At 32.7% G+C, this 27,382-nt stretch overlaps 2 protein-coding genes and 1 pseudogene across 4 annotated transcripts in view; 1 reads left to right on the forward strand and 2 right to left on the reverse strand.

Moving 5' to 3' along the window:
• Window positions 1-15,243, reverse strand: part of LOC140052210 (uncharacterized) — a 32,677-nt gene extending 17,434 nt beyond the window's left edge. The window contains exons 1-7 of one of the 3 annotated variants that reach the window (XM_072097667.1): window positions 15,122-15,243; window positions 12,542-12,680; window positions 11,974-12,150; window positions 11,371-11,455; window positions 9,750-9,986; window positions 9,012-9,209; window positions 7,908-7,955 (exon numbers count right to left, since the gene is read on the reverse strand). In XM_072097667.1, coding sequence (XP_071953768.1) covers window positions 7,908-7,955; window positions 9,012-9,209; window positions 9,750-9,986; window positions 11,371-11,455; window positions 11,974-12,150; window positions 12,542-12,679 — 883 coding nt within the window. In that variant the 5' untranslated portion in view covers window position 12,680; window positions 15,122-15,243. Of the gene's footprint in view, window positions 1-6,048; window positions 7,956-9,011; window positions 9,210-9,749; window positions 9,987-11,370; window positions 11,456-11,973; window positions 12,151-12,541; window positions 12,681-13,245; window positions 13,436-15,121 lie in introns of those variants that run through there. The other 2 variants (XM_072097664.1, XM_072097666.1) reach the window with 2 other exon arrangements.
• Window positions 15,244-16,613: 1,370 nt separating this feature from the next.
• LOC140051073 (H/ACA ribonucleoprotein complex subunit 1-like) lies at window positions 16,614-26,979 on the forward strand. Its single transcript, XM_072096162.1, has 6 exons — window positions 16,614-16,682; window positions 21,655-21,817; window positions 22,392-22,540; window positions 22,978-23,037; window positions 23,823-24,072; window positions 24,812-26,979. Exons 2-6 carry the CDS (start codon window positions 21,664-21,666, stop codon window positions 24,829-24,831), a joined length of 633 nt encoding a protein of 210 aa, XP_071952263.1. The 5' UTR covers window positions 16,614-16,682; window positions 21,655-21,663; the 3' UTR covers window positions 24,832-26,979.
• Window positions 23,519-23,636, reverse strand: LOC140053098 (5S ribosomal RNA; annotated as a pseudogene).
• Window positions 26,980-27,382: the final 403 nt, after the last annotated feature.

Raw genomic sequence — 27,382 nt, forward strand, 5'->3', positions numbered from 1 at the left:
AAGTTACCATTCTGCTATACTGTAAATATACTGTTTCGAAAGGTGGATAATTCTGATATCATCTATCAGGAATTATGTTCTACCATTATTTTTAATTCAACAATTTTCAACAGTAAATAAAATGATTTTTTGTTTTCAATCAATACAATAAAAAAATTCCTTCATCGCACAAAAAATTTGAAATATCTTTTTCATAAACTGCCACAACAAATATGCTGAGTACTTACTTTAAATTACAATTTCTCATTGAACGAGTACTTTGTAATGGTACGCATTTATTGCTCGTATTCTACCCCTCCAGAAAATGACAAACCTATATTACTGATACAGTCAGATACTGACTGATTTATGTAAATTTTTACTGATGGGTCTGGTGACAAAATACAAAAATATAACAAATGAAAGGATCATTAAAAATATTAATTAATATATATACAAAATAATGTTTTTAAACGTGTTTAAACATTTTTAATCTGTAATACACGGATATGATCGCATACAATTTTTTTAAATTGTATGCAACTCAACTAATAAAACGTTTCAAGTTCGTTGAACTATGAATGAACTACTGGTAATCAAAAGAAGACATAAAGAATCTTTTTAATATATCCATTAAGGATAACTACAGAAATCACTTCATTAAAGTAAAAAACCAACATGACAGAATAAATAAAAGTCAAAATGTCAGGGTCTATGGTTTGATTACTTTCTTGTTCTACCAATCATGTTACAAACGACAAAAGTTAGTAATTATAATAGTAATACATTACAATGTGCGACATTCTACAATCAAAACCAACAGAAGCGCATTTGAGCTCAACAATTTATTATAAGAGGCAGTTTCAAATTACGTATCATGATTTAAAGATAAAACAAATTTGCAAGAGCCTCGGATTATTCTTCGGGGGAGATTGAAGTTAATGCATGTTTATCTTTTCGTATCATTTCTAATCCCACGGTTTTTTTTTCATAGAGTTTAATCGTGTTGTTAACCTTCGGAGTAAAACTAAACAAACTCTTTAATCCTTTGTCATGTTAATTCAGCATATTGTAAAGATACCGGTGAATAGCTTATTAAGCAAACAACTTAATTTTTTTAAGTATAGGGAACAATTGTAACTGTGTAATAAAGACTTGCTCTGGGACAAAATGTTATTAAAATATGTATAAATATTAATTGATATAGGTAAAATATATAACTAGATGCAATGTGGCACAGTGTGTTGGATGTGCTGGATTACCAATCTTCGAGATCATGGTTCGAATCCAACTCTCGCCACATTACTTGAACTCTTAGGGAAGGCACTTTACTTACATTTGCCTCTCCCCACACAGGTGTATTAAATGGGTACTCGGTTAGATCAAGACATAACTTTGCGATGATTACTAGGTGCATTATGGGAGTATGTTTCCATACGTGTTTGATCCAAAATACCGCTGTAATAATGCTATAAGCGCCTTTGAACATGATTACTCATGAAAAAGGCATTATATAAACATGGTATTATTATTATATGAAATCTGTATGACTGGTACAGTATTTTTGACCTCTTTGTAATATTAAAGAACAAATCACTATCACTTTGCTTTGTGTGTTTATTTATATCGGTCCTCGTTTTACAGCATTAGACAAAATTACTTGATATTCATAATTTAAATCAATTTCTCAGAAAAGTTTTATTTAAAAATGCAAATTGTATGCTTATTTTTATTAAAATATAAGTAACAATACTTACTTCATTAGTTTAACTATTTATTCCTGGGGAGAGTTGGCAATTTAAATATTTATAGTTAATTTAGTAACCTTTTCACCTTTGAAGTACATCTGTGTTTGTTACTGTCACTAGAACATATTTTGAAGCATGCTTAAGGCTTTTGAATCATAGTAAATGACTTATTGAACAGAGCCCAAAATGGCCTAAGACTCCTCATACTCACTTTAAATTCAAAACACTCAATTTCATCATCTTATAATCGGTATTTAAAACTTCCTACTGAGTGACGAAAGGAGTTTGTTTCTGTATCACAAGCGATAGGTTTACGCAGAAACGTATTAGATACCGTCGGCTCCCGACTTGAATGTTCCCCGGCGATTAAAACTAAAGACATTAAAACCATTTCTGATGAAAATAAATCTATAGGTAAAGACACTAATGGATAAGATACGGCAAGGCTTATTGTAACATCCGCTTCACGATAAAACAGACAAAACAAGAACACCTTATATTAATTCAAGAAATGGTACAAGTTTTGAATTTCACCCAGAAATCTTGTTCGTTTAAGAGTTTTGCATCTTATGACGTAAATTTAAGAAATCTTTACAAGATACTTTACACTGTGCCACGATTTAAGCCTTGATTTCTTGAATACATAATCTAAAGATATAACATATTCAAGTTTCACACAATAAAATCAAATTTGTACAAATCAAACAGTAATAAAATTCCTGGTTTGTTGAACGAGGCAGAGTCACTTTACGACATAAAATTTAATATATGAAGATGTATATAAAAGAATTGATAGAAAAAACATTTGATCTTGCTCTCTCCATTTGACTTTCTCTCTCTCTTTTATCGTTTACATTTGACAGTTTTAATTTACACAGAGATGAATATTATACCAAACATTTCTTACCAAGTTGTCTTTTTCTTGTTGTCAATTAGAATATATATGCAAACAATATTCATCCTTTGAGCAAGTAATATCACAATATAATAAGTAATGATTCCCAAAATTGTATTAGACAGTTCTAAATGTTTAGGTATGAAATGACCCCTTTCCTAAATATCCAGCTGACAACAATAATATTGCAAAGCTTATATTTGCTATACTGTTAAAAATAATCAGTATAGCAAGTTGTATGAATCACATAAAACCATCATATATTTACCTATCTTTGTAGTCACCTTAATTTAAACATGATACATGCATCATAGGCCTTGGTAGGAGTTAAAGGAGTTATAATATGATGAAGGAAGGGCTGTTACTGTGTAGCATACACTCTGCAAAGGCATTAGTAACATTTAAGAGAGTTTACAATAGGATAAAGGAAAGGCGTACACCACTCGCAGAAAATGTGTAGCATAGACTCTGCACAGGGGCATCATCAACATTTAAGAGAGTTTTAACAATAGGATTAAGGAAGTTGTATAAACCACTTACCTGTAAGTACCAGAAAATGTGTAGCATACACTCTCCAAAGGCATCAGTAACATTTAAGAGAGTTACAATAGGATGAAGGAAGGGGTGTACACTTTAAAATCTTTCATACAATTTAAACTTTGAAAGACAATGATAAAAGTCTTTGCAAAAATGTGATCATATAAGCATCGGCATATACATTTAGCTAATGTACTTACCATTCAGTTAATGTACACTTTTATCGTTGATTGCTTACGGTAATGTACATTTTTTATATTAGTTTACTAAGTTTATTCAAGTAGAGGCTTTGCAGCTTAAAGAACTAAAAGTTAAGTTTAGATCAAAAACAAACTCTTGTTAGAAAAAAGTAAGAATGATAGTTAACTTAGTAAATGGCTCAAGAAAGTTAGTAACTTTCTTAAGTTTGGATGTGGTAACTTTTGGCTGTGGTTGGTTAACTTAGTAAGTGGCTCAAAAAGTTAGTAACTTTTTCAGTTTGGATGTGGTAACTTTTTGGCTGTGGTTAGTTAACTTACTGTAGTAAGTGGCTCAAACAAGTTAGTAACTTTTTCAGTTTGGATGTGGTAACTTTTTGGCTGTGGTTAGTTAACTTACTGTAGTAAGTGGCTCAAACAAGTTAGTAACTTTTTCAGTTTGGATGTGGAAACTTTTTGGCTGTGGTTAGTTAACTTACTGTAGTAAGTGGCTCAAACATGTAGTTACTTTCTCAGTTTGGATGTGGTTAGTTAACTTAGTAAATGGCTAAAGAAAGTTAGTAACTTTCTCAGTCTGGATGTGGTTATTTAACTTAGTAAGTGGCTCAAAAAAGTTGGTAACTTTCTGGCCATAGTTAGCTAGCTTAGTATACGTGGCTTATATATTTGGTAAACATTTTTCCGCGGTTAGTTAATCTAACTTTAGTAAGTGGCTCATACAGTTGGTTACTATAATTTGACTGATAGTTAACTTAGTAAATGGCTCAAGAAAGTTAGTAACTTTCTTAAGTTTGGATGTGGTAACTTTTGGCTGTGGTTGGTTAACTTAGTAAGTGGCTCAAAAAGTTAGTAACTTTTTTAGTTTGGATGTGGTAACTTTTTGGCTGTGGTTAGTTAACTTACTGTAGTAAGTGGCTCAAACAAGTTAGTAACTTTTTCAGTTTGGATGTGGTAACTTTTTGGCTGTGGTTAGTTAACTTACTGTAGTAAGTGGCTCAAACATGTAGTAACTTTCTCAGTTTGGATGTGGTTATTTAACTTAGTAAGTGGCTCAAAAAAGTTGGTAACTTTCTGGCCATAGTTAGCTAGCTTAGTATAAATCGCTCATATATTTGGTAAACATTTTTCCGTGGTTAATTAAGCTAACTTTAGTAAGTGGCTCATACAGTTGGTTACTATAATTTGACTGTTAGTTAGCTTAGTGTGTTGCTCAGACAAACATGGCTGCTGTTGGAGTTTGAGATTAATGCAAATAGCAAACTTGTAACACTTAAAATTGGTGGGTAGCATAGTTTTCTATAAATTGCTGTAATATAAAACAGTTAAATATAAACAGCTTAATTTTCAAACAATGTATCATCTTCAATGGAATTTGAAGTGAATGCATATAGGGTTTCTGCAGTGCATTATACAACATATTCCTTTTACAGTAACCCGTAACAATACACAATATTCAAGGATACTCAAATAAAAACTTTCGGATACTTTTCCAAAACCAAGTTCAAATTTTAAAAGAAATAATCTTAATTTCATAATAATTGGAATAATCTCTGGAAGGGATCAATTTTTGTAACTCGATTTTTTAAAAAAATGTATAATTTTCAAAAGCTGGTTGTATTATTGTATCATATTGTAGCTCTTTCTATTACACAAAAAAATAAAAAGTTTATCGTATTTGGTTATACAGTAAAATCAAGTTCTGATTGCGCTCTGTGTAATATACAGTACACTAACCACAAAAACATTTTGATCTGGTGTGGACAAGTTCTGATTGCGCTCTGTGTAATATACAGTACACTAACCACAAAAACATTTTGATCTGGTGTGGACAAGTTCTGATTGCGCTCTGTGTAATATACAGTACACTAACCACAAAAACATTTTGATCTGGTGTGGACAAGTTCTGATTGCGCTCTGTGTAATATACAGTACACTAACCTCAAAAACATTTTGATCTGGTGTGGACACAAAGCAATCACAACAATGAGTTGTTAAATGTTCATGGTCACAGTCACTTAAACCAATGGGTTAGGTTCGGGAACAAAAGAAGTCTTACTCTTAAGAGAAATTTGCTTTGCTTAGGGAGAAAAAAACAATTGATGTAGAGAAATATATATTTCTATCTTAAATTATATGGATTTGAAACGGCGGATGAAGTGAATTCTATAGTATATTCAGATAGCTGTAAAAGAAAATAAATGTATGTATTTATTATGGAGGTATTAATTATTGTGACATGTAGTGATAACTCAATAATTTCATTAAATTTTAAGTAAAACATTTTATTTACAATATAGCACAATATAGACAGATGTAGAAAACAATGAATGTTTCCATAAGCTAGATTGATTACAGATGACATTAGGAATTATAACCCTATAAAGACAGGCCTACTTTTAGTGTATGTTAATAAATGTCAAACCGATGTCACTTCCTTTCAATAATATTACATACAAAATATTTACATCATTTTATGTCTCACAGAGACAAAGTTTAAAAAACTACAATAATTGATATATTAAATGATAAAATAATTGTTCATTTTGTTTTAAATAGATTTTAAATAATGTTAATATATACTGTTTATTTTTATGCTGATCAAGTCATGAGAATTATTTATTCTCTCAACTATGGTGGTCCATCCAGCCAAAGCTGAGAGAGGACCCACTGAATACCCAAAACTTTCCTAAGATTTTTCTTGCGGTCCTAAATTCTTTACTCTAAAAATACGATGGAAAACCAGGGATGTTAGGCCAGCCCAAGAGTGTCCAGTTGAAAGTAGACTGTAATACAACTAATAGAGCTTGAACAAAACCTTCCATATGCTGCAATGTCAACGACTTATAACACATCAGCGTCATAAATCTTGACCAGTCTGCAAACAGACAGTGTCAACGTCTGCAAGAAACTTGATGACATCTTTGATCGTGTTGTACGCCGTATCACGTTACTTTGCCAAGATGCCAATAATCGTATCCACTTTATTTTAACCAAAGTCAATAAAAATGATAATTTAAGCGTATGCTATTTTTTGACAACCAAATACACAGCCACTAAATGTCTTATTTGTTAATAAAATGTTAACTTCAGATTCAAAGTGATTATATACTGAAGACTATTAAAACATCTTTAACAGACTGCTATAATAAAACTTGGTAATAAAAGTTGACAAGACAGCATCCAATATTCAGAATATAAGTCTTAAAAAGTAAACAAACTGCTTGTTGGCTAGCACAAGACGGTTTATTTAACAGCGTATTACAATTTGATGTTAAATACAGGAATGAATTGGTTGAGAGAAAAATGTGGTAGATGTCAGCAATCAGTCATATCCGGCAAAAATCAAACAAATTCACAAATATCAATCGTACGCCAAGTATGAATGACATCCACTGATTCATGGCGATCAATCGATTGAATGATTGTACATTCAAATGACAACATATTAATGGTGCGTTAGCAGAAGTCAAAGCTAACTCACTGACATTCAATTGATACTGAAGTTCTAACGACATCGTTTGTGAGGCATGTGTCCAGACATCAAATCAAACGTCTAAATTAAAAATTGTGCTGTAAAAACATCCTTCACTTTGGAGTAAACAGTAAATACATGATATTTACATGCAATGCTTTTGACATCCACGTTGTTAAAACAGTTTAAACATTGAAATGTATGTTGGCTAACACTCTTTAAATTTAACACAAAGTTTAAAGAGAATGCCAACTATTAGAATTACTTGATTCTTTTTATGAAAGCTAGCCGTGCAAGTTTCCGAACCGAACTGCTTTCCGATACGTTTCGTAAAGCGTTTTGACAAAGATTATATTTATTTCATTCAATAAATAGATTTGTTTCCAAAGTTGAAAAGTATCTTTAAAATGTTAAATTCTTTTGGTATAAATATCTAATACTTCCATAGTAAACAATTTTTCCATTAAAAAAAATCAAGGCTATGCGAAGAAGACAAACAGGCAGAAAAATCTTCACACATCAACAGTTATTGTTATTAAAACAATAAAGCACCATCATATTGTAAACATTCTGTTGTCAATAGCAAATCTACATTAATCAAATCACTTTCTTGTAACTTCACAATTCTTAGAAAGAAATTCAATTCCTTGATATGTTGTAACATCATTGTTGTTTATACTTACTATTGTTGTGTAGTGGATAAACAATAATAAGTTTAGTTTGCAGTAGCAACAATACAAACAAGTGTTAAATAAAGAGTTATTTAGATTCCTTATTCTGAGCAACTTTCTGCATCAAAGAACGAATCGCTCGTGCTCGCAGTTCCAACTCTAGAATTTCAAGCTCAGATGAAGGTTTTGAGCCTTCTGATTGCTCATTAGGCTTCACAACACAACTAAGATTGTCCTGTTCCGAATTAGATAATGCTTGCCCTACCCCGACTTCATTTTCAACCCTTTCTCTATCTTCATTTTCCACCCTTTCTCTGTCTTCATTTCCAACCCTTTCTTTGACCTCATTTTCACCCCCTTCTTTGACTTCATTTCCACCCTGTTCCTCTTCCCAATCAATAATATTACCTGACACATTTGGATCCTCTTCTATTCTGCTCTTATCTGGTAAAGTTTCTAAACATAGAAAAACAAATATTATTGTCTTATTATACAAAGTATCAACTCCGCTAAAATTCCTCCTAAAATCTAAATATAAAGAATTTTCTTAATTTAATAAGTTGAGCATACCTCAATAACATTATTGCATTATTCATCTTAAAAACAACATTGACATTGTAAATCAATGGTTACAAATCTATGTTTGACTAGTGTGCTTATTAATGTGCACAAGAGTAATGTTGAATGTTTTTATGTGTCACATAAATCAATATTAAATCAAATTTGTCACATTAATGACAAAAGTTTCTCCTTTGTCATTTGAGTAAAGCATCAAATTTTAGTACATTTTTTTTTAGTGCATAATTCTTTTTCATATTTTAAATATTTTAAAACTAAAAAATTTAGAGTGTTTGGTCTACATGTGCTTAGTGTAGTTCAAATAAACAAGCACATATCAAATATATATATTTGTGTGTCTTCACACAAACTAAAAGCAAACTGTATGATGTAATATAAAAAGTATATAATTACATACACTTAAGCATCCGTTTTAAAATAAAGATTTTATCATTATTATTATTATTTACAGGTAGACCCCACCTCACGGCAATCTTTTATCATTTGTAATATTATTATAATTTTTCCATCTACTAACAATTTCTGAGCATCCACTCCATAGTCGCAGTAAGCTCTGTCTACACTATCAAACTAGTTTGACAAAGAACGTGTCATGTATCCAAATACGGTAGTGATATTCCCAAATATGGTAGTGATATGACATGATATGGGCACATTTTGTTGTCACATAAATAGTGTAGACAGAGCTTAAGATAATAAGTTCAGCACATTTTACAATATTTAAAAATACTGAATCCACTTAAGCATTCCAAATTTCGAAGCTATTAGAATAATCTTCAGTTGTGTTGATTCCGCTCATAATTTATTTTTATTCATTTTATTTTACAACATGTTTAATATTGTCAATATAATAATAATAATATAATATAGACCCAGTTTGACATCGTGTCATGTCAAGCTTTAGTGTTCAAAATAGATTATATATATATTTACCCATATGTTCCTGGGTTGATGACCCAGCTTGACCTTCGACATTCTGCTGGACACTTCTTAATTCACCATCTTCACTTCCTTCTTCCATATCCTCACTAGTTACAGATTCATTTTCTTCTTCTGTTTCGTCCAACTTCTCTTCTTTTTCATCTTCTTCTTCTTCTGACCTTATTGGTGAGCTATCCTCAAGCTCAATAACTACGCAACACAAAGACTTTTTGTCAATAAACTTAAAATAACAAGAATTAATTAACAATCTATTTTTGCTGAGTAATAATAATATTAATATCTTGAAATAATTTTATGTAGATCCAAATAATTTTTTGAGTAAATTTCTTTTTTGTTGATCCAATATGAAAAAAAGAGTATAAATAAAGTACTAACTACTTTTTGCAAACAACAAAGTAAAACACAGCACCCCCACCAACATCAAAGTGATGTCAGGCCAGACTGTAACTAACAAGAGTCGACTTAAAAGTTTGCAAAAACGTAAGTAAGTACTGTATTTGTACTTATTCACTTTTCATATAAATTCAATTTTTTATATCTTTATTTCTTTGTATTTTTTATGTAATCGAAAAATATAGTACCTCAATTCAGTTCGTAATACCATGGCAACTTTTGTAAAACTCTTTATTTTTATATGCATTTTTGTGAATATAAGCCAGAATATTGGATTAAAAATGTGTGTTAAAGTGTTAATGCATTTACAACAGAAGTAAATAAATATAATACTACCATCAGCAGCATGCCTAGCATCAGATGTTGACGCCATAGAACCAGCCATCAAATCCTGTGTGCTGCCAACACTCATCTCTCCATCTCCCTGCTGACTGTCACACGTTGAATGCACCACTGTACTGGTATCTGGACTTGTATCCCTCGTTTGAGGCTCCTGTTGAATTTCTTTCTCTGCCATTCTACCATCATCTGATAAAGATTCTTCTGTACCAGACGACGAGTTCATTTCTTCCCCTGTAAATATATTGCTATTTATACACACCATAGACTAGTGCTGTTTCATCACATTAATGGTGATATAAGCAATGTATATATTGCTATTTATACACACCATAGACTAGTGCTGTTTCATCACCTTAATGGTGATATAAGCAATGCATATATTGCTATTTATACACACCATAGACTAGTGCTGTTTCATCACATTAATAGTGATATAAGCAATGCATATATTGCTATTTATACACACCATAGACTAGTGCTGTTTCATCACCTTAATGGTGATATAAGCAAAGTATATATATTGCTATTTATACACACCATAGACTAGTGCTGTTTCAACACCTTAATGGTGATATAAGCAATGTATATATATTGCTATTTATACACACCATAGACTAGTGCTGTTTCATCACCTTAATGGTGATATAAGCAATGTATATATATTGCTATTTATACACACCAAATACTAGTGCTGTTTCATCACCTTAATGGTGATATAAGCAATGCATATATTGCTATTTATACACACCATAGACTAGTGCTGTTTCATCACATTAATAGTGATATAAGCAATGCATATATTGCTATTTATACACACCATAGACTAGTGCTGTTTCAACACCTTAATGGTGATATAAGCAATGTATATATATTGCTATTTATACACACCAAATACTAGTGCTGTTTCATCACCTTAATGGTGATATAAGCAATGTATATATTGCTATTATACACACCATAGACTAGTGCTGTTTCAACACATTAATAGTGATATAAGCAATGTATATATTGCTATTTATACACACCAAATACTAGTGGTGTTTCATCACCTTAATGGTGATATAAGCAATGTATATATTGCTATTATACACACCATAGACTAGTGCTGTTTCAACACATTAATAGTGATATAAGCGATGTTCAAAGCAGAGACTTTTATTGTGAAATAAAAAATATAGTAAAAATAACCAGGGTTCAATCCTGGACTAGTGCCAGGGTTGTACCTCACGACTCTTTCTTTCTTTTTATTATATAATAATAATAAATTCTAAAATATTTTAACCATCCTGTAATTGCCAAATTGCTTGTTGTTGGATGCGTATGAAATAAAAATATTAAAAAAACTAAAATTAGTGTTGTTTATTATACCAGAAATAAAGGCATTGAATGACCTCTCTCAACCTATTCAGGAAATTGAGCTTATTCAGTGCACCAACTCTATCAACTTTTAAGAAAGACTTGATAAACATTGGCATGATAAGGGGTTTAAAAAGGCTCAGCCTAGAAACTGCCCTTTAAACCGTAAGTGTAAAATAAGCTCTTAAGCTTTTTGGGCTATCCTGGAAAATCTTTTTTTCTGTAATGTAGTCAAGTGCCATTAAGAGGCTTACTGTACCTGCAAGAATATGTCGAATCCTCTTTTTAGACATCCCCTCCAGTTGGTGGCAACATAGTTCTTTTAGCTCATCAACTGGAATATTCTACAAAATAAAATAGGCATTAATGATAAAATAAAAAACAATTTAATGATACAGTATAAACTATCATAATAAAATAAAGCTATTGCCCACCTATAAAAATTGTAAATGGGTTGGGATATGTAAACACATATTAATTAATCTTCTGACAATTGTAAATGGGTTGGGTTATGTAAAAACATATTAATTGATTGTGTAGCTAAGGAGATTCTTAGAGTGACTTTCAATACTATCTACTACATTCACCTCTAACTATCAGCATGGTCATGGTTTTAAACTGCATTTGAATCACCAACAGAGAGGGGGTTAGGTTAATGGTGTATCAACATGACCGAACGTCCCCAAGTTGTCAGGGAATAATGGAGTATCGCCATTAAGGATGGGTTGTGGGTTCGGAATGGGGTATCAACATGACCAGGATTTGAACTGGGAAGGTTACTAGAGAGAGGTACCTGCTTTGGGGTTGTTAATTTCAAAATACAAAAAAAAATGTATTTTAATTGAAGTTCATGTGAAATAACCTTAAGAATATCAGGTAAGAGTGTTTTAAGTTTGTGTTCCTTGACTGATTTGAAGACATGTTCCAACATCTCGTCTCTATTACTGATGTAAGCACCAATTGTCTTCAGCTCTTTATTAAGGTCCACATCAGAATCTTCATCTGCTTCCTGGTCATCGTTAGATTTCTTCTCAACCTTCTGAAAACATAATACAAGTTATACAACTGTATATGCCGCAAAGGTCAAAGTAGTGGATCTTTAAATAGCATTTTTATGCTATTTAATTTGTTATTTATTTATACTGGGTAACCTCTTCAGTCATAGACTGTTCTCCCAGAGTGCCCAGTTGTGATCCATGGCTGTGTGTGTACTAGTACACCTGGGTAACCCCCTACTCATCTTGAAAGATGTACTAGTGTACATGATCTAGATGTGTACACTGGACCTACAGTTTATAGTTCTATCCCAGAAGACTTGTTCTACTGTACCACCAGAACCATGGAAGCATACATAGACCTATAAGAAGCTTCTGGCTGAGTGAAAGTTGGGCAGTGGAAGACTGTAAGAGATATTTTTATCTGTATTTTACTTTACTATCATTCTTCTTCTTTTTTCCACCAGCTTTGACCTTGCCATTCTTTTTTCTTTTCTTTGAATTTTTTTTAACAGATGAATCAGCTTTACTTTGACTTGAAAAAATTGGTCTTGAAGGAATAATTTCGGACATTCTGAAACAAAAGTCAGGATTATAATACAAAAAAAATTATAAAAATAAAGTAAATATATAATATGAAAAGAGCATGTGTAGGCTAATGTGATATTTTTACATGCAGGGGCGCGTTATGGTATTCATAAGGTAGGACGCACCTCTTCCATGGATCGTACAGTGATCAACAAAAAGTAACTGCATAAACTATATCATGAATACACCATATGTTACTACAGTACTTTTTAATTTAAGTTTTAATCCAGTCAGAGGGAGCCGTTATTTATGATTTATCCTGTCTTTATTTACTGAATGACAATTTCAGTGCTAAGCCTAACTAAAGAATTGATTTCCAAAGTGGTTCAGTAGTTTTTTATTTTGTTTTCAGTGTTTGATCATTTTATGTGTTCCATACTCAGAAATGGACAAGGACTACTCTACAATTTGTTTAGCTAGGCTAAGGCAAAATATCCAGTAACAGACTTGCACCGACTACGGCTTGGCTGGTTTGCGGCCTAGGGGAACAGACGATCGGGCCCACATTTTGCGGTCCCAATCGTCTTATGTGTTAGGCCCAATCGTCTTACCAGTTGATCCCGATCGTCAAGTATTTTCAGAACCACGTTGGGCCTGATCGTTTTACCAGTTGGTCCTGATCGTCTTAGCGTTGGGCCCGATAGTCTTTTGTGTTATTTTATATATAAAATAATGTGCCAAGTTTCATTCCTAGTCCTACGTGCTTTTTCTTGCGTAAATTAAGATTTTATCATAATTTTCCCTAATTAACACTACTGGTTTTAAAAATTTCTTATTAAATACTCTCAATTTATAATGTGAATGTTTAATTTAGTTTATTCGAGTGGACCGTTAAGTAGTTTTTCCGTTGAGTACTTCTTTAACGGAGTATTTTGAGCGTTGAAATTTTTCTTAACGAAAAAGCTTTCGTTGTCAACGTTTTCTATTCGAATGACTTTCTGTTGAGCACAAATTTACAATTCGAATACAAAAAGTACTCAACGAATCTTTACGTTGACAACGAAAGTTCCCAATCGAATACGACGAGTGTGATAAAAACTTGACCTCTCTCGCGACAAAATTAATAATAATAGCACATCAGTGCATGAAACCTGATTCGGTAATACATATTTTCATATATTTCTGACTATAAATCGAATACATTATTACTACGAATAATTAATTAATTTTCCGCGAATGTTTTCAGGGCTGTAGCCAGGATCTGTCAAGGGGGGGTTCGCCCACTAAGTATTTGGATCACCAACCCCCCCCCCCCCCCCAGGGGTGGGGCCTGAGGCGAAGCAAATTTTGTTAAATGATGGCTGGAAAAGACACTCTCATGCAGCATGCTACCAATGAGCAAAACGATTGTACTTGGACTCGTGGACTATTTAAACGATAATATTTGTTGCCGTATGTTAGATGCGCGTGCTCTGTGCGGAACCGCCGATTGTTTGATCATTTACTCGATATTTTGTTTTGCGTTCAAGTTCAATGCGAACGTACGTCTAGGAGAAGCCCCGAAAAAAGCACACTGGGTGAAGGCAAATGCAATTCTTATTATAGCTCTATCTATATTTATTTACAGCAATTTGTTGAGGAAATTAAATATGCCAATGTAAATAGGTGATATTGATACATTTGAGTAGGCCTACGTATCGGCTGGTGGTCTAGAAAAAAATAATCGGATGCCATAATGTGAACTACAGTACATGATACCATAGATATTATAGTGTAAAATATTAATATTCACTTTAATCCTCTATGATACATTATACTTCATAGCCACACATAAATACTGATGTATGTCGGAAGGCTATATACTTTTATGCATGCTGCCTGACTGCCAGTGATCTAAACAATTGGTACGCAGTTGTCTGGCGGTGTCCTTTGTACGAATCGTTCGTCCCCCAGCTTGCTGTGAGACGCGTCAATATCATGTTACATGCAGGGACCAAACCTTTATTTTTCAGGTTAAAATCCGCAATTCATTTGCAACTCTTTACAGACTATATCGCTCGAAGTACGCTCATACAGGGAAGAAAGGTACTGTATGAGTTATTCCGAACGAGTTTACGAATTTTATAATTTACGAACAACTTTTTGTACTGTGGGGCACGTATTTGGACGATTTTCGGAGATGAGGGTGAGGTATTGGGCATGTCGGGGATGGGGGTTCGCTGTAAAACTAAAGGGGGTTCGCCCGAACCATAAAAACCCCCCCTGGCTACGGGCCTGGTTTTGGGCCCGATCGTCTTTCATTGATCTGATAACCGACGGCCTAGGCCTACTACTACTGTACTAGCCTACTACCCCAGGCTAGGCCCTAGCTAGCTAGGGAGCCTAGGCTAGGCCCGGCCTAGCTAGCCTAGCCTAGACCGTATATAATTTGCTGCAAATTAATAATTACTAGCCTACTAGGCTTAAAAGCTTGAAACATTTACATACAGATGTTAAGTATTTCCCAATATATGGGGTATAGTTATACTACTTCACAATCAACGGTGATTTTTACGAAAGCAAAATAATTTCCAACACGCGACGCAAGAAGATACGGGATATGGCTAGGAGGAGGAACGAGTGAAAAATAGTTGATATCTAAAAGGCTGCCGTGTCTGGAGGATACATTCGAATTATTTACACAGTTAGCCGATAATAACCCCAAAAAAAACATGAATTCTATACAATACATGTATAAATATAAAAACTTGGATCGTAGAATAGGTGATTATACACCTGAAAAATCGAAATGTCACTCCTATTTGTAATATGTCTATGGTCCTTCGCCACAATCGACACTCATCTTCCCTTTAGGACATACTACTCGTTTTCTTCACTCTACTCTACCTCACTCACTCTCACTCGATTAATCTTTTCATCTTAACGTGTCTTCCTCTTCTGTGCTTGACATTAAACTGCCCTTAAGATGTAACCTATAATTTATTACACTTTTATTAATTATTATAATAACTATAACAATAATCATATTAACAATAATTGCAATAATTAAAAACAATAACTACTACAGTAGTTATGACTATAATTTTTATGTGTTTAATTTTAAATGATAATTATGTTTGTATGATGTAGTATGTTTAAGCGGATATTAGCCCTTGATGCCATTTGCAGCAATAAAGAAATTGAATTGAATTGAATTGAATTTCCATACATTTGCTGTGTTTATTCGCCCAATCAGTAAATATGAGCTATATTGATTCTAACTTTATTAAAAAAATCGAGTAGGCACCTTGGCAGAGTAAATACAGGACTGTATCTAATGACAAATGTCTACAGAGCTGACAGATATGTACGATTTTAAAATTTTTGACAAAACCATGTATCTAGAAATTTACCAGCCCACATATGAAAGGGACATATAATTGTTCATTAATTTAGTCCCTTACGGTTCTCTGAGGATACCGTTAATATCCATAAACTTCTTTTCTTTGATTTTGCTTTCTAAGTTATTAAAGATCTATTGTCCCCCAAAAACATGAACAATTATTAATAAAAAAATATTTAAATATAGGCCATTTAACAGTTTTTATAAATAGAAAAAAAAAACAAAACAAAATGTTTTCCTTTATACTGTAAAAACAACGGTTAAATTCAACCAAAAACCCATTGCATTCCATTCAATTTGACTATTGTTTGCTTTAAATTACAGTTTTTAGGTAATAATTTTTTTTTAAACATTAAAATGACATATTCAACAAAATAAATTTAGCATAAAATAGAAAAAAATGTGTCAAAAATTACTAATGTAATACGTTTATGATTCACTACCAGAGTAGACGTATTTTGTCACCTCGCCCTCTAGGAAATTATAGGTTTACGTGTAAATAGGCACAACAAAAAGGTGTCGGCATTCGTTCAAATAACTTCTCATAATAAAGCATTCAATGTCAAAGGTTAATAAAAGCATGCTTCTTGCGTGTTGCGCGTTGTTGTGAATGAACAACGTGTACGGTGATCGTGTAATATTTTCCTTCATCTTACTATAAAATAGGTATAAGTAACACATTGTATTAGGCTAAGTTTTTTTATTATATTATAAGGCACATTAATATTGTAAATGATATTAAGTTCAGTAGATTTTAACCTTTAAAAATGTTAAGCCTGGTCAGGCTTCTCATATTTGTTGTGTGTGGTGTGTGGCGGCTCCCTTACTTACAGTTACACACTGCTTTCTCGGTGACCCAAAAACGGTGTACATCGTGTTCGGCCGCAAACGGTTTCGGCCGCAATGTTTTGAATGCCCATATAAGGCGCTATGTATGGAGCGCCAACTATGCATCAACTTCCGTTTGTTCTGCTGGTCTTTTCATTGGGTTATTCCATTCTAAAAATGTGGGTGCATTCTAACGTGATCGATCGAAATTGACCGACATAAAATGTACGGCGTATTATCATATTACTTTCTGTGATATAAGTATTTAGAATGCTGTGGTGTGGATATATTTGAATCTATTTTAAATGATTTAGATATACGTTTATTATTATAATAATAATCTTAAACGGGCAATAAACTTGTACTTGTGTCTTGTACATTTACTCTTGCAGCAGGCCTAATGTGTTCTAATAAAAACAGAAATGACCATTAAATCAGTTAATAATACATTAAGTATTTAAAACTCTGGTTATATAGGCCTATTGTATGTCTAATAATTATTGTATACTATCAACAATACTTAAATAAGCCTATGCCTTCGTAAGAAAATAGGAGGAACAAAATAACATTACAGTATTTCGAAATTCCTTTTTTATAGCGATTTTTGGAAAAATTAATATTTAGTAAGGCTTGAATTATTTCAGGATTATACAGTTCCACAGTAAAACCTACCAACATTGGATTGCGAAAACTCTGAAAAGGCTACTACTGCTATTGTTTTAAAACAATGAGGGAGTGTCTTGAATTCCATCTTAGACAATGAAGGTGGTGTAGCATGGTTGTTTTTTATTAACATAACAATGAAATGTGTTACGTTTCTCGTGTCTTCAATTTGTTGAAGTGTTATTAACAGCAAAGTTAAATATAAAAATAATGGTGAATTATTTTATGTTTTTAATAATTAGAGGGAAGCTAGCTTGCTTGTTGTATGTGATTAATGGAGATGTTAATATTAATGTTACATTTTATTATGTTATGTATCCAATATTTACTATTTTTATAAATTGTCACGATTGTTGTAATTCAGTTTGTTAACTGCAAGAACAATTTAAATAAATAAACCTTGCTTATTATTGTTGTTGCGTCCGTTTTCACTTACATTTCTTTTCTTACGTTATGTTAATATTATAATATGTTCATTATTGGTTTATATTTATTTTACTCTGTACAGTATTTGTAAAAATAAATGTTATTAAGTTGTGGTATACATTACTGATTCTGATTTTCAAATGTACAAATTATATGTGGCAAACTTCACCGACATTGATATACAGTAACAACAACGATACATGAAGAAAAACATAATTAAAAGTTAATATTTATTTGTAAAGTATAAATACACACACTCTTCTTCATTATAACTTATAGAAGTGCATATCCTTAAATTAATCTAATGACAGTACTGTATATAACTTGCATTCCTTTCAGTCTTAAATATAATCGTTGGGGCACATTTTCCGACCGGTACAAAAATGAAAACATTTCATTTTCTTATGTCATTATTTATAATTCAATCTTTATATAAGAAAAAAGAAAGCATGATTTTATGTTCAATATCACAAAATACACATTAAATCTCATTTAATTTGATTTATAAATAACATTTTGTTGTAAGTGATCTAAGTATAACATCGAAACTTTGCTGTATAATGTCTAATTTCATAACGTGATTCACTAGTTATTACAAAAATTAGTAAAAAGACTTAAAAAAAACAGTTGTTTGTTTGATTTCATCGTAGTGTTACATGAAAAAGGAAATTTTGTAAATATATAATTTTGTGTGTTTTCGCTTGCATCGTTATTCATTTTGGTTTGATTTATTACAGTTAGGCCTCTAAAGTTAAAGTTTAAAAGTATAGTCACCTACAAAAAGCGCATGATGACACAAGCGCAGTCGGTTACTTGCAAGAAGTTTGGCTAAACAATGACCATTATTTATTAATAACGCTTTTAAGTTAGGCGTTTACCGTCACACAATACACACACACAAAATTCGGTACATTTAAGGATTCTTTTTTTGTAATCTGTAAAACAATAACCAGAGTGCGCGCATCTTTATAAGAGAACCTCATTTTAGGGAATATTACTTATTTCTGAATTGCCATCTGAATTGTTAACTACACTTTTACTGATTATCTACGAACCATGAACGATTGTATTGAATGTCGCGAACCCGTAAACGGAACAGCAAGAAGGACCGTTTTGCGAAGAGTGTCAGAGATGGCAACATCGTCGGTGTGACTCAGGAGTGAAAAGAGGAGCAGCGTACAGGTTAGCCGTCGAAGAGGGTTTTATTGATTGGACATGTAGAGAATGTGCTCCAGAAAACAACGTCCAACCGGTGCCGCAACTGCAGATTTTTGCAGCCGACCTTGGCGACTTTTTGGAACCAATCGTTCATAGAAGAAGAGGTACTGAATCTTTACCCTGAACCACAACCAATACCAGTGATGCCTGCTGTTTGATGATGACATCGTTACTTATCGGCGATTAGCAGGAACAACAAAACGTGGGAATGTAAGTTCTTAAAATATTTATAATCTATTCTTTGTAATTTTTTTTTTATTATCGCATTTCTTGTGAAAACCAACTTAACCTTCTGTTGTTTCAGGACTCGCTTGTAGACAGTCATGGGTACCAATATACAGAGAAGATTGATAAAAGACGGGCAAATACAACATGGAGATGTTTTCTCAGACGTGCAAAGCAACAGTGTTGGAGAAGAATGGAGTTGAAACATTGTGGGACGAGTACCGCGAGGGCCAACGTAGTGTACGTTCTCAAAAGCTTGCCGCGAGTAAACTTATTACTCGCGATGTATGTTAGTTAAATTAGTTAAAAAATTAGTAACAAATTTTATGTTAGTAATAAACATTAAATATAATTTTAAACTATTTGCAAAATACGTTAGTTAAGAACTTTTGTAATATAACATGTTATTGCTAGTAATAATGTCAATTCTAATGCATGCTAGTGGTTAATGAAAAAACAATTATAAATATAAATGTTATATGAATGGTGTCCGGCGGGGGATAGTTTATTACCATTAGTTAAGGTCCTATGTAAAGCACCTAGAGGGGTCAGTGATCCATTAGGCGCTATATAAATACTGTTGATTATTATTTTTATTATTATTATATTATATGTTTATTTATAAAATATGGTAGTTAAGTTAATTCGTTCGTAAATTCTCAAACTTATAACATGTCTAAATAAAAATACAGGAATTGATAATAAATGTGTTAAGATTGTATATAATAAAATAATTATCATTTTTCTCTATCTGTGATGAATCTAACTGTATCTGAAAAGAAATCATAATATTATATACAATTAAATACAAATGTAGAGAAAAATCGGTAAAGCAATGCACCCCTATTTTTTTAATGGAATAAGCCACGGAGATCGCCAATCTAAACAATGCATTTAATATAAACAATGCAAGCAAGCCTGGCGTTCCATACTAAATACATGCGGCCGAACTCGTTGGCGGCCGAACACGACGGTATTCCCCAAAAACCCACCCAATACGACAGTCGGAGCCTAGCCTCTGGACTAACCATAAGCAACCTCAAAACACATTATCTATATATATATATATATATATAAATGTATCTTTTGAATGAATATAATATCTAGACTGCATATTTACCATTTAAACAGGGGACGAAGAATAATATAATATAATGAAAAATACAATTTAAAGACCCCTTCCCTGCAATTTTGGACGTTTTTTGGAAAATAATACATATATATCACTTTAAAAACATTAAAACATGTCATTCCTTGTCTTAAATGTACGTTTTATGGAAAATTATGATAAAAAGTGAGAAACAATGCACTACCTAAGTAGCTCGCGGCGATCGACCTCTCGTGGACGTTCTTAGGCCTAGCCTAGCTAGGCTTAGTTTTGTAGGCCTAGCTGGTAAGCATCGGTAACGTAGGAACATCGTACGCTAGCTATATACCTAGCCTGATGTTGTATAGTTGCTGCATTAATTGTCTTTCTATTTTTGCCAGAATCCGTTGATACAAATTGGGGAAAACCCGGTATTTTCGCTGAAAAGTTAGGAGTCTTCCATTTGTTTTGGCCTCACGATCGATCGAAAAGTGGGCGAATTACAGGTGAAAAACAAAAATATCAATCCGCGCGCAATGCATTTTGGGATTTATAGCGGGCCGCTATAATTATTAGAATCGACTTATTTTTCACATTTTTAACCGTTTAAAGACGAAAAAAGTTATCGCAATAGGACCATATGGTATTATTTTTACATTAAATATAGTTTGTGATCTTAAAATTAGATCTAAAAAACGTAGGGAATGGGGCTTTAAATTTTTTTAAATGTTCATGATAAACAGTAGGTTGATGAACTTGCTAGTATACAGCATAAATAATACTTTTGTTTACACTCTCTCTGTGACTTGCTAAAATTTGTTCCTGATGCTAAAAAATTAGGTTATAGGCCTATGCTATAGCAAGTGCTCTGGATCTACAAACTACAAAATGACAGTACATCATAAGCAGTACAGTAAATTGCAATGATGCCAATGTCTGTAGTGTAATCAATCAATTCCACTCAACAAAAACGGCATTCATGAAAACCAAACTACATGTAAAGCATGTACAGCGTTAATTACTATGGATTGCTACAAAAAGAAACAGTCATTAGCCAATTTATACTGTAGTTTAATTTTGCAGCCACCGGAAGCTTTGATGCGATACCATATTATTACTCTAGCCACATCGTTAAAAAAGATTTAAAGGTTAAAGCATCATCATCATTAAAAGCTTTTTCTTCTATTATAGATCTATTCGATGTCTTATCGTGGTGGTGGTGGTGGACGAGGGTTTGGCGGTGGCCGGGGTGGAGGTAGAGGTGGTGGCTTTAGAGGAGGAAGAGGAGGAGGCCGTGGAGGTGGTCGTGGGGGTTATAATAATTACAACCAAGGCCCTCCTGATTATGTTGTTGGTAAAGTATTTCAACTTTAAGTAATTAACTAATATGAGGTTGATTCTTCTTTTATATCTTGTGTAAAATTAGTTCTCTACATTCTGTATAATTACATGCTTGTGATTTACTATACTTACTTTTTACTATTTTGTTGTCGGTTAATTACCATCAATATATGATGTATTAATGAATAAATTGGAATCAAAGTCATCTCCCTAAATTGTACATTGTACAAGGATACAATACATTAAAACTGTACAGAGGTGTAACCCTCAAAATAACCTCTGTACATTTTCCTTTACTCATTAAATAATCTCTTCCACAGTTGAGTATACAATAACATTACTCTATAAATTTAGTATACTCTTATTATTTTTTATTTATTTCAAACCCCAAACCATCAGAAAAAAGAAAAAAAATACAAACATGAAAAAAACTTACGCGGCGGCCTATTTTACTGTACAAACAATGTAGAGCCTTGAAATACCGTATAGTAAATCTATATGTGTATTTTACATTCTTAAACTGTTATTCCCACATGTACATAATACATAAAATATAGTATTCACGATTATAATTCTTTTAATTGTAGAAATTGGAAATTTTGCTCATCCATGCCAAGATGAATTGGTCTGCAAAGGAACTAATGAGAAAATTCCGTACTTTAACGCACCAATATATTTAGAAAACAAGTCACAGATTGGCAAAGTCGACGAGATATTTGGCCACCTGATGGACTATGTATCCTTTTATGCATTAAAAGAGTAAATTAAATTATGAATCATTTACAAAACTATTTTGTTTTCTGTCATTTTTTGATCACTTTACATTTTAAAGATTTTTAATGTTACTGTTTATACTTTTACAGTTTTTGTCATTTTTTCTTCCGTTTACTATCTTTTTAATCGGATTTGCTGACAATCGACAGTTCTTTGTTTTTTACGAAGACAAATAAAGTGTCTTGTATCTTGAATGATAGTTGCCTATCAACAAAGCTGTTGTATACTGATGCAGGCAACTAACAATACATACACAATGTACTGCATGGTCACTAACTCCCTCATTTCCAAATGCTCTTGGTTTAGGTATATGAATTCCTAATGAAAGTGTCGAATCAAGTATAGCATTAATTACCAATCATATCACAGTTATTAGTTTGTTCTTTAACTGTAGTGAAGTATTTTTCTGTGAAACTGTCTGGAGATATGAAGGCAAACTCATTTAACAAAGGTGAAAAGGTTAGAAAATATTTTATTTTTAGAAACTTTTATTTTATATTAAGCTCTGCCTACACTATCAAATTAGTTTGACAAAAAAGTGTGATATGCCCAAATATGGTACAGTACTAATCTGAAATCATGTCCAATATATGGGCACATCACATTTTTTTGTCTCATAAAATTGATAGTGTAGACAGAGCTTTAAATGTACATTTCTGCAACATTAAAAACAAGGTTCCAACTTATGTGCATATCACCCTCCTACATTTTTTATTTTATTTTATTCAATCGAAACCAACAGCGATAATTACCGCCACTAACAGGTTTGATACAAACAAAGCCAGGACTGTTTAAAGCACCTTGATTGGTCCTGATATTGATCAAGGGCTTCTCTCGTCCAGTGCCCACCTTGACCAGAGGTCTGAGGCAGATACTAGATGCAGGGGCTGCCATAAGAGTCAGCAGTGCTGATTTCAAATGCCTAATGGGACCCCAGCTCCGTATACAGCACCCGCTATTCCCAGATGGTCTCCCATCCAAGCTCTAACCAGGCCCAATGTTGCTTAACTTCGGTGATCTGACGAGAACCGGTGTTTCAACGTGGTAAAGCCGTATTATTGTACCATTGTATTGTTTAGTTTAGTTTCATTCAACTGTACATGTAATTCTATTTGTAACTTGCTGATAAAGACAATGAGTAGACTCTACATACTGTAAACCAAATATAAACTTTACATTGAAATAAAACAAGAAGCAGGAAGTAACATAGTTTAATTATAACTTTATTCTGCTCTTATTCTCAGTTCTTCATTGATCCAATGAAGTTATTACCACTGCAGCGGTTTCTACCTGGGCCAAAGGGAGCAGGAGGCAGAGGCCGTGGAGGTAGAGGTGGAAGAGGAGGAGGCCGTGGGGGTAGAGGTGGAGGAGGTCGTGGTGGTTTCCGTGGAGGCGGAAGGGGAGGAGGATTCCGAGGAGGAAGAGGTGGTGGTGGAGGTTTCCGTGGTGGTAGAGGTGGTGGAGGTGGTGGATTCAGAGGGGGCAGAGGTGGAGGTAAATACCGAAATTAAAAAGAAATTGTGATTCACTAATTATATTGCTTATTTCAACACTATCTTACACAACAACAAAATTAAATCAAAATTGAATGCTGTTTTCTGTCACATTTATTTGCTGTCTTGATATAATGCAGTTCTTACTGTTGAGGTATCAGTGTTCACTATTTGCTGTTGTTAGAATGTTGTACACATAATATTATACCAGTCAGAACCATAATTGCTATTTTTGCTTTTAGTACTCTGTAGTCTATACAGATACAACATTTCTTTCAAAGGCGTGTTTATCAAGTTGGTAGTTTGAAACTGTTTACACATTAAGTAATAATATTAACTATTACAGCAATTTGACATTAATTCCTGATTGGCCTAGTTACCATAGACGCTACTGAAAGCAAATAAACAAATTGTACTGTAGATAAGAGTCTTGTCTAATCATTGATAAGATAGCTACAAAGTTGCCATAGACACTATTGAAAGCAAAAAAACAAATTGTACTCTAAAGCCTTATCTAAAATCATGTTTGGTAAGTATGTAGATATAAATTATGCGGGTTACAAATGCTAGGCAGAAACTAAGCTGGACGTTTTTCATTTATACAGAGTAAACAAACATGTCCCCTCAAACACAACTACATCTTTCTAGAATTAAGGAATACAAATGTAAAGTTAATGATGTATTTGAATGAATTATCTTACATACTCTATAATAGCTATATCTTCATTCTAATATTTTAGGTGTATTTAAAAAGTACTGATCAAGAAACATTGAGACCAAAAAGTGAGCAGCGTTTAATGAAAACTTGTGAGAACTTTACAGACATCTTGAAAAGACTCGCTTACAGAACATGCTTTCGGGCTAAAAGGATACTGCATTTTTAATGTGCATAGTATGGCGCTTTATTTTGTAACAAAAGACTATGCAATCATCTGTCTGATAGCTGGATATGATATTCTTGGGCTGACTCAAAATGTATAGTTCGATTGGAAAACTCATTTGAGATTTGAGTGTCTGCATTCCAGAGAGTCGACAAGTACGTGCTTAACAATGTGAAAAGAAAGCACATCAAGTAATCCAGTCAAATTTAATGTGCACTAATCATAACACGTTCAAATGTACATAAGATGCACGATAATAAACATCATTGCATCTAATGGCATGTTGAGTATAACAAGAAGTAGAGATGGGTAAGATGCTTGCCTACCAATATAAGGATCTCTGGTTCAAATCCTGATGCCAGAATGTCTTAATGTCAAAACACATTTTTCTCACTTTGTTTATGTAGAGTATTTTTATCTTGTATTGACAAAGTGATTAAGTTTACTTTTTATGCCTTATTTTTATAAATTGATAAGAATATTGTAGAATAGTATCAATAATATAATAATATAATTTCTTAATACAGTGGAAGAGAGGATATGGTGCTTCTGTTTTGTCCTCAACATTTTAGCATGACCTCTTTACTGTTGACAATAACACCATCGTCTATTAGTTTCTATAGTACAGTAGGTCCTGGATTATTAAGGAAAAAGACCATTCCAAAATTAAATCCTTTCACATGACTCAATGTTTGTAAAAAATATAAAAATATTTTGGCACACTTGGCGTTTCATATGTATATACTTGAGCTGGGAAAATCGAAATGCTGACTGGAAAAAGACCAATAACTATATATTTGGGGCAAGTGTACCTTTCACATAGCATTTGAGTATCTCTTGGATGGGTACAGTACTAGTGTACACCAGCTGCACTTTGAAACTTTTTATCTAATTTGTTAAAGCATTTCAAGATAACAATATAGATTATAAATCGATAATGCATACGTTGCTATTTAACCATGTCGATGAATTTATTTGATCAGGAAGTAAGATTTTGTTCAAACATCTTCAATAACTTATCGAATAGGTGATAATCTCCCTACTGATAAGAGAAAAGGGGCATGGTATACTTTTGATGTCCTTACAATTAAATAAGCTCACTCTTCCTTAAAAACAAATTTTATAATTTTAAGAAATATTGTGTTTATTATAATTCAGATTTTGAAATGTAAATAAAATAAAGGTGGATTGGTACATTTTGTGTGATTCCGTATGAGAGTGTTGAGATTTGCTAAAGGTTGATTCCTACTAGCATAGGTTTCGATGACATTTCTCCATCGTATCTAAAGCCTTGTCTACACTATCAAACTTTAAATTTGATGTGCCCATATATGGACATGATGGTGTCATATCACTACCATATTTGGGCACATCACACTTTTTTTGGCAAACTATAGTGTAGACAGAGCTTTAGGAATCACAATATTACTTTACGAATCATAACGCTTTTTTTATCAAAATAGTTTTATAGTGTAGACAAAGATAGTAACATCAAAAATGTTAGGTGTTGCTAGGATACGCAGCATGGCCTATACTACAGTATTGTCATAATTGAAAAGCAAACTTTTAGATATGATAAATAAGTTTACGTTTTCTCGCCGTCATTTACAAGATAAGATATTTAAAATAAACATCTAATCATTATTAGGGCACAAAACTATGACGCTTCTGGTTCAAGGTTCGCTGAAAATAAGTTAAAATATATTTAAGTGGGCTAAATGCACTCATTTGAAAAGAAAGATTGGTGTGCGAGGTTGCGTTCATAATACTTGTCGATTTGATTCAAATATTTTTTTCAGCCTTCAGATAACAGGTTAGTTTATCAGATGCACTAATTGTGCTAAACAAAATTGTCTCTCTAAAAAATAATTGTTGTTTAATATGCCATTTTAATGTCATATAATAGTTGTTCACTATAATTTGACCGATTATATACCATGACAAAAAACTGCAATTTAAAGCAAATAAATGTTCAAATTGGCTACCCTCAAATGAATTTTTGGTTGAATTTAACCATTGATTTGTCTTTTCATAAGAGAAACATTTGTTTTGGGGTTTTTTTCTGCAAAGGTGATTACCTTGATTAAAACTACAAAATTGCCTATTTAAAGTCTGGATTTTCTAATAATGATATTGTGATTCCTAAAGCTCTGTCTACACTATCAAACTAGTTGATCAAATATGGTAGTGATAAGACATCATCATGTCCATATATGGGCACATCACATTTTTTGTCACCTAAAGTTTGATAGTGTAGACAGAGCTTAAGAGTAATATCGTGATCCCTAATAATGATCCTAAAGAGTGATATTGTGATTCGTAAATTGATATTGTGATTCCTAAGAGTAATATCGTGATTCCTAATAATGATACAGGTATTGTGATTTCTAAAGAGTGATTTCGTGATTTTTTTAAATAGGACAATCATGA

Source organism: Antedon mediterranea, chromosome 6 (genome assembly GCF_964355755.1).
Source record: "Antedon mediterranea chromosome 6, ecAntMedi1.1, whole genome shotgun sequence".
NCBI classification, from domain to species: Eukaryota; Metazoa; Echinodermata; class Crinoidea; order Comatulida; family Antedonidae; genus Antedon; species Antedon mediterranea.

What these genes read in the sequence shown, in the direction of transcription:
- LOC140051073 (XM_072096162.1), top strand. Translation starts at nt 21,664, where the DNA reads ATGTCTTATCGTGGTGGTGGTGGTGGACGAGGGTTTGGCGGTGGCCGG. An exon ending in CATTTAACAAAGGTGAAAAG is followed by an intron (nt 23,038 to 23,822) that starts GTTAGAAAATAT and finishes TCTTATTCTCAG; the next exon opens with TTCTTCATTGATCCAATGAA. An exon ending in CAGAGGGGGCAGAGGTGGAG is followed by an intron (nt 24,073 to 24,811) that starts GTAAATACCGAA and finishes CTAATATTTTAG; the next exon opens with GTGTATTTAAAAAGTACTGA.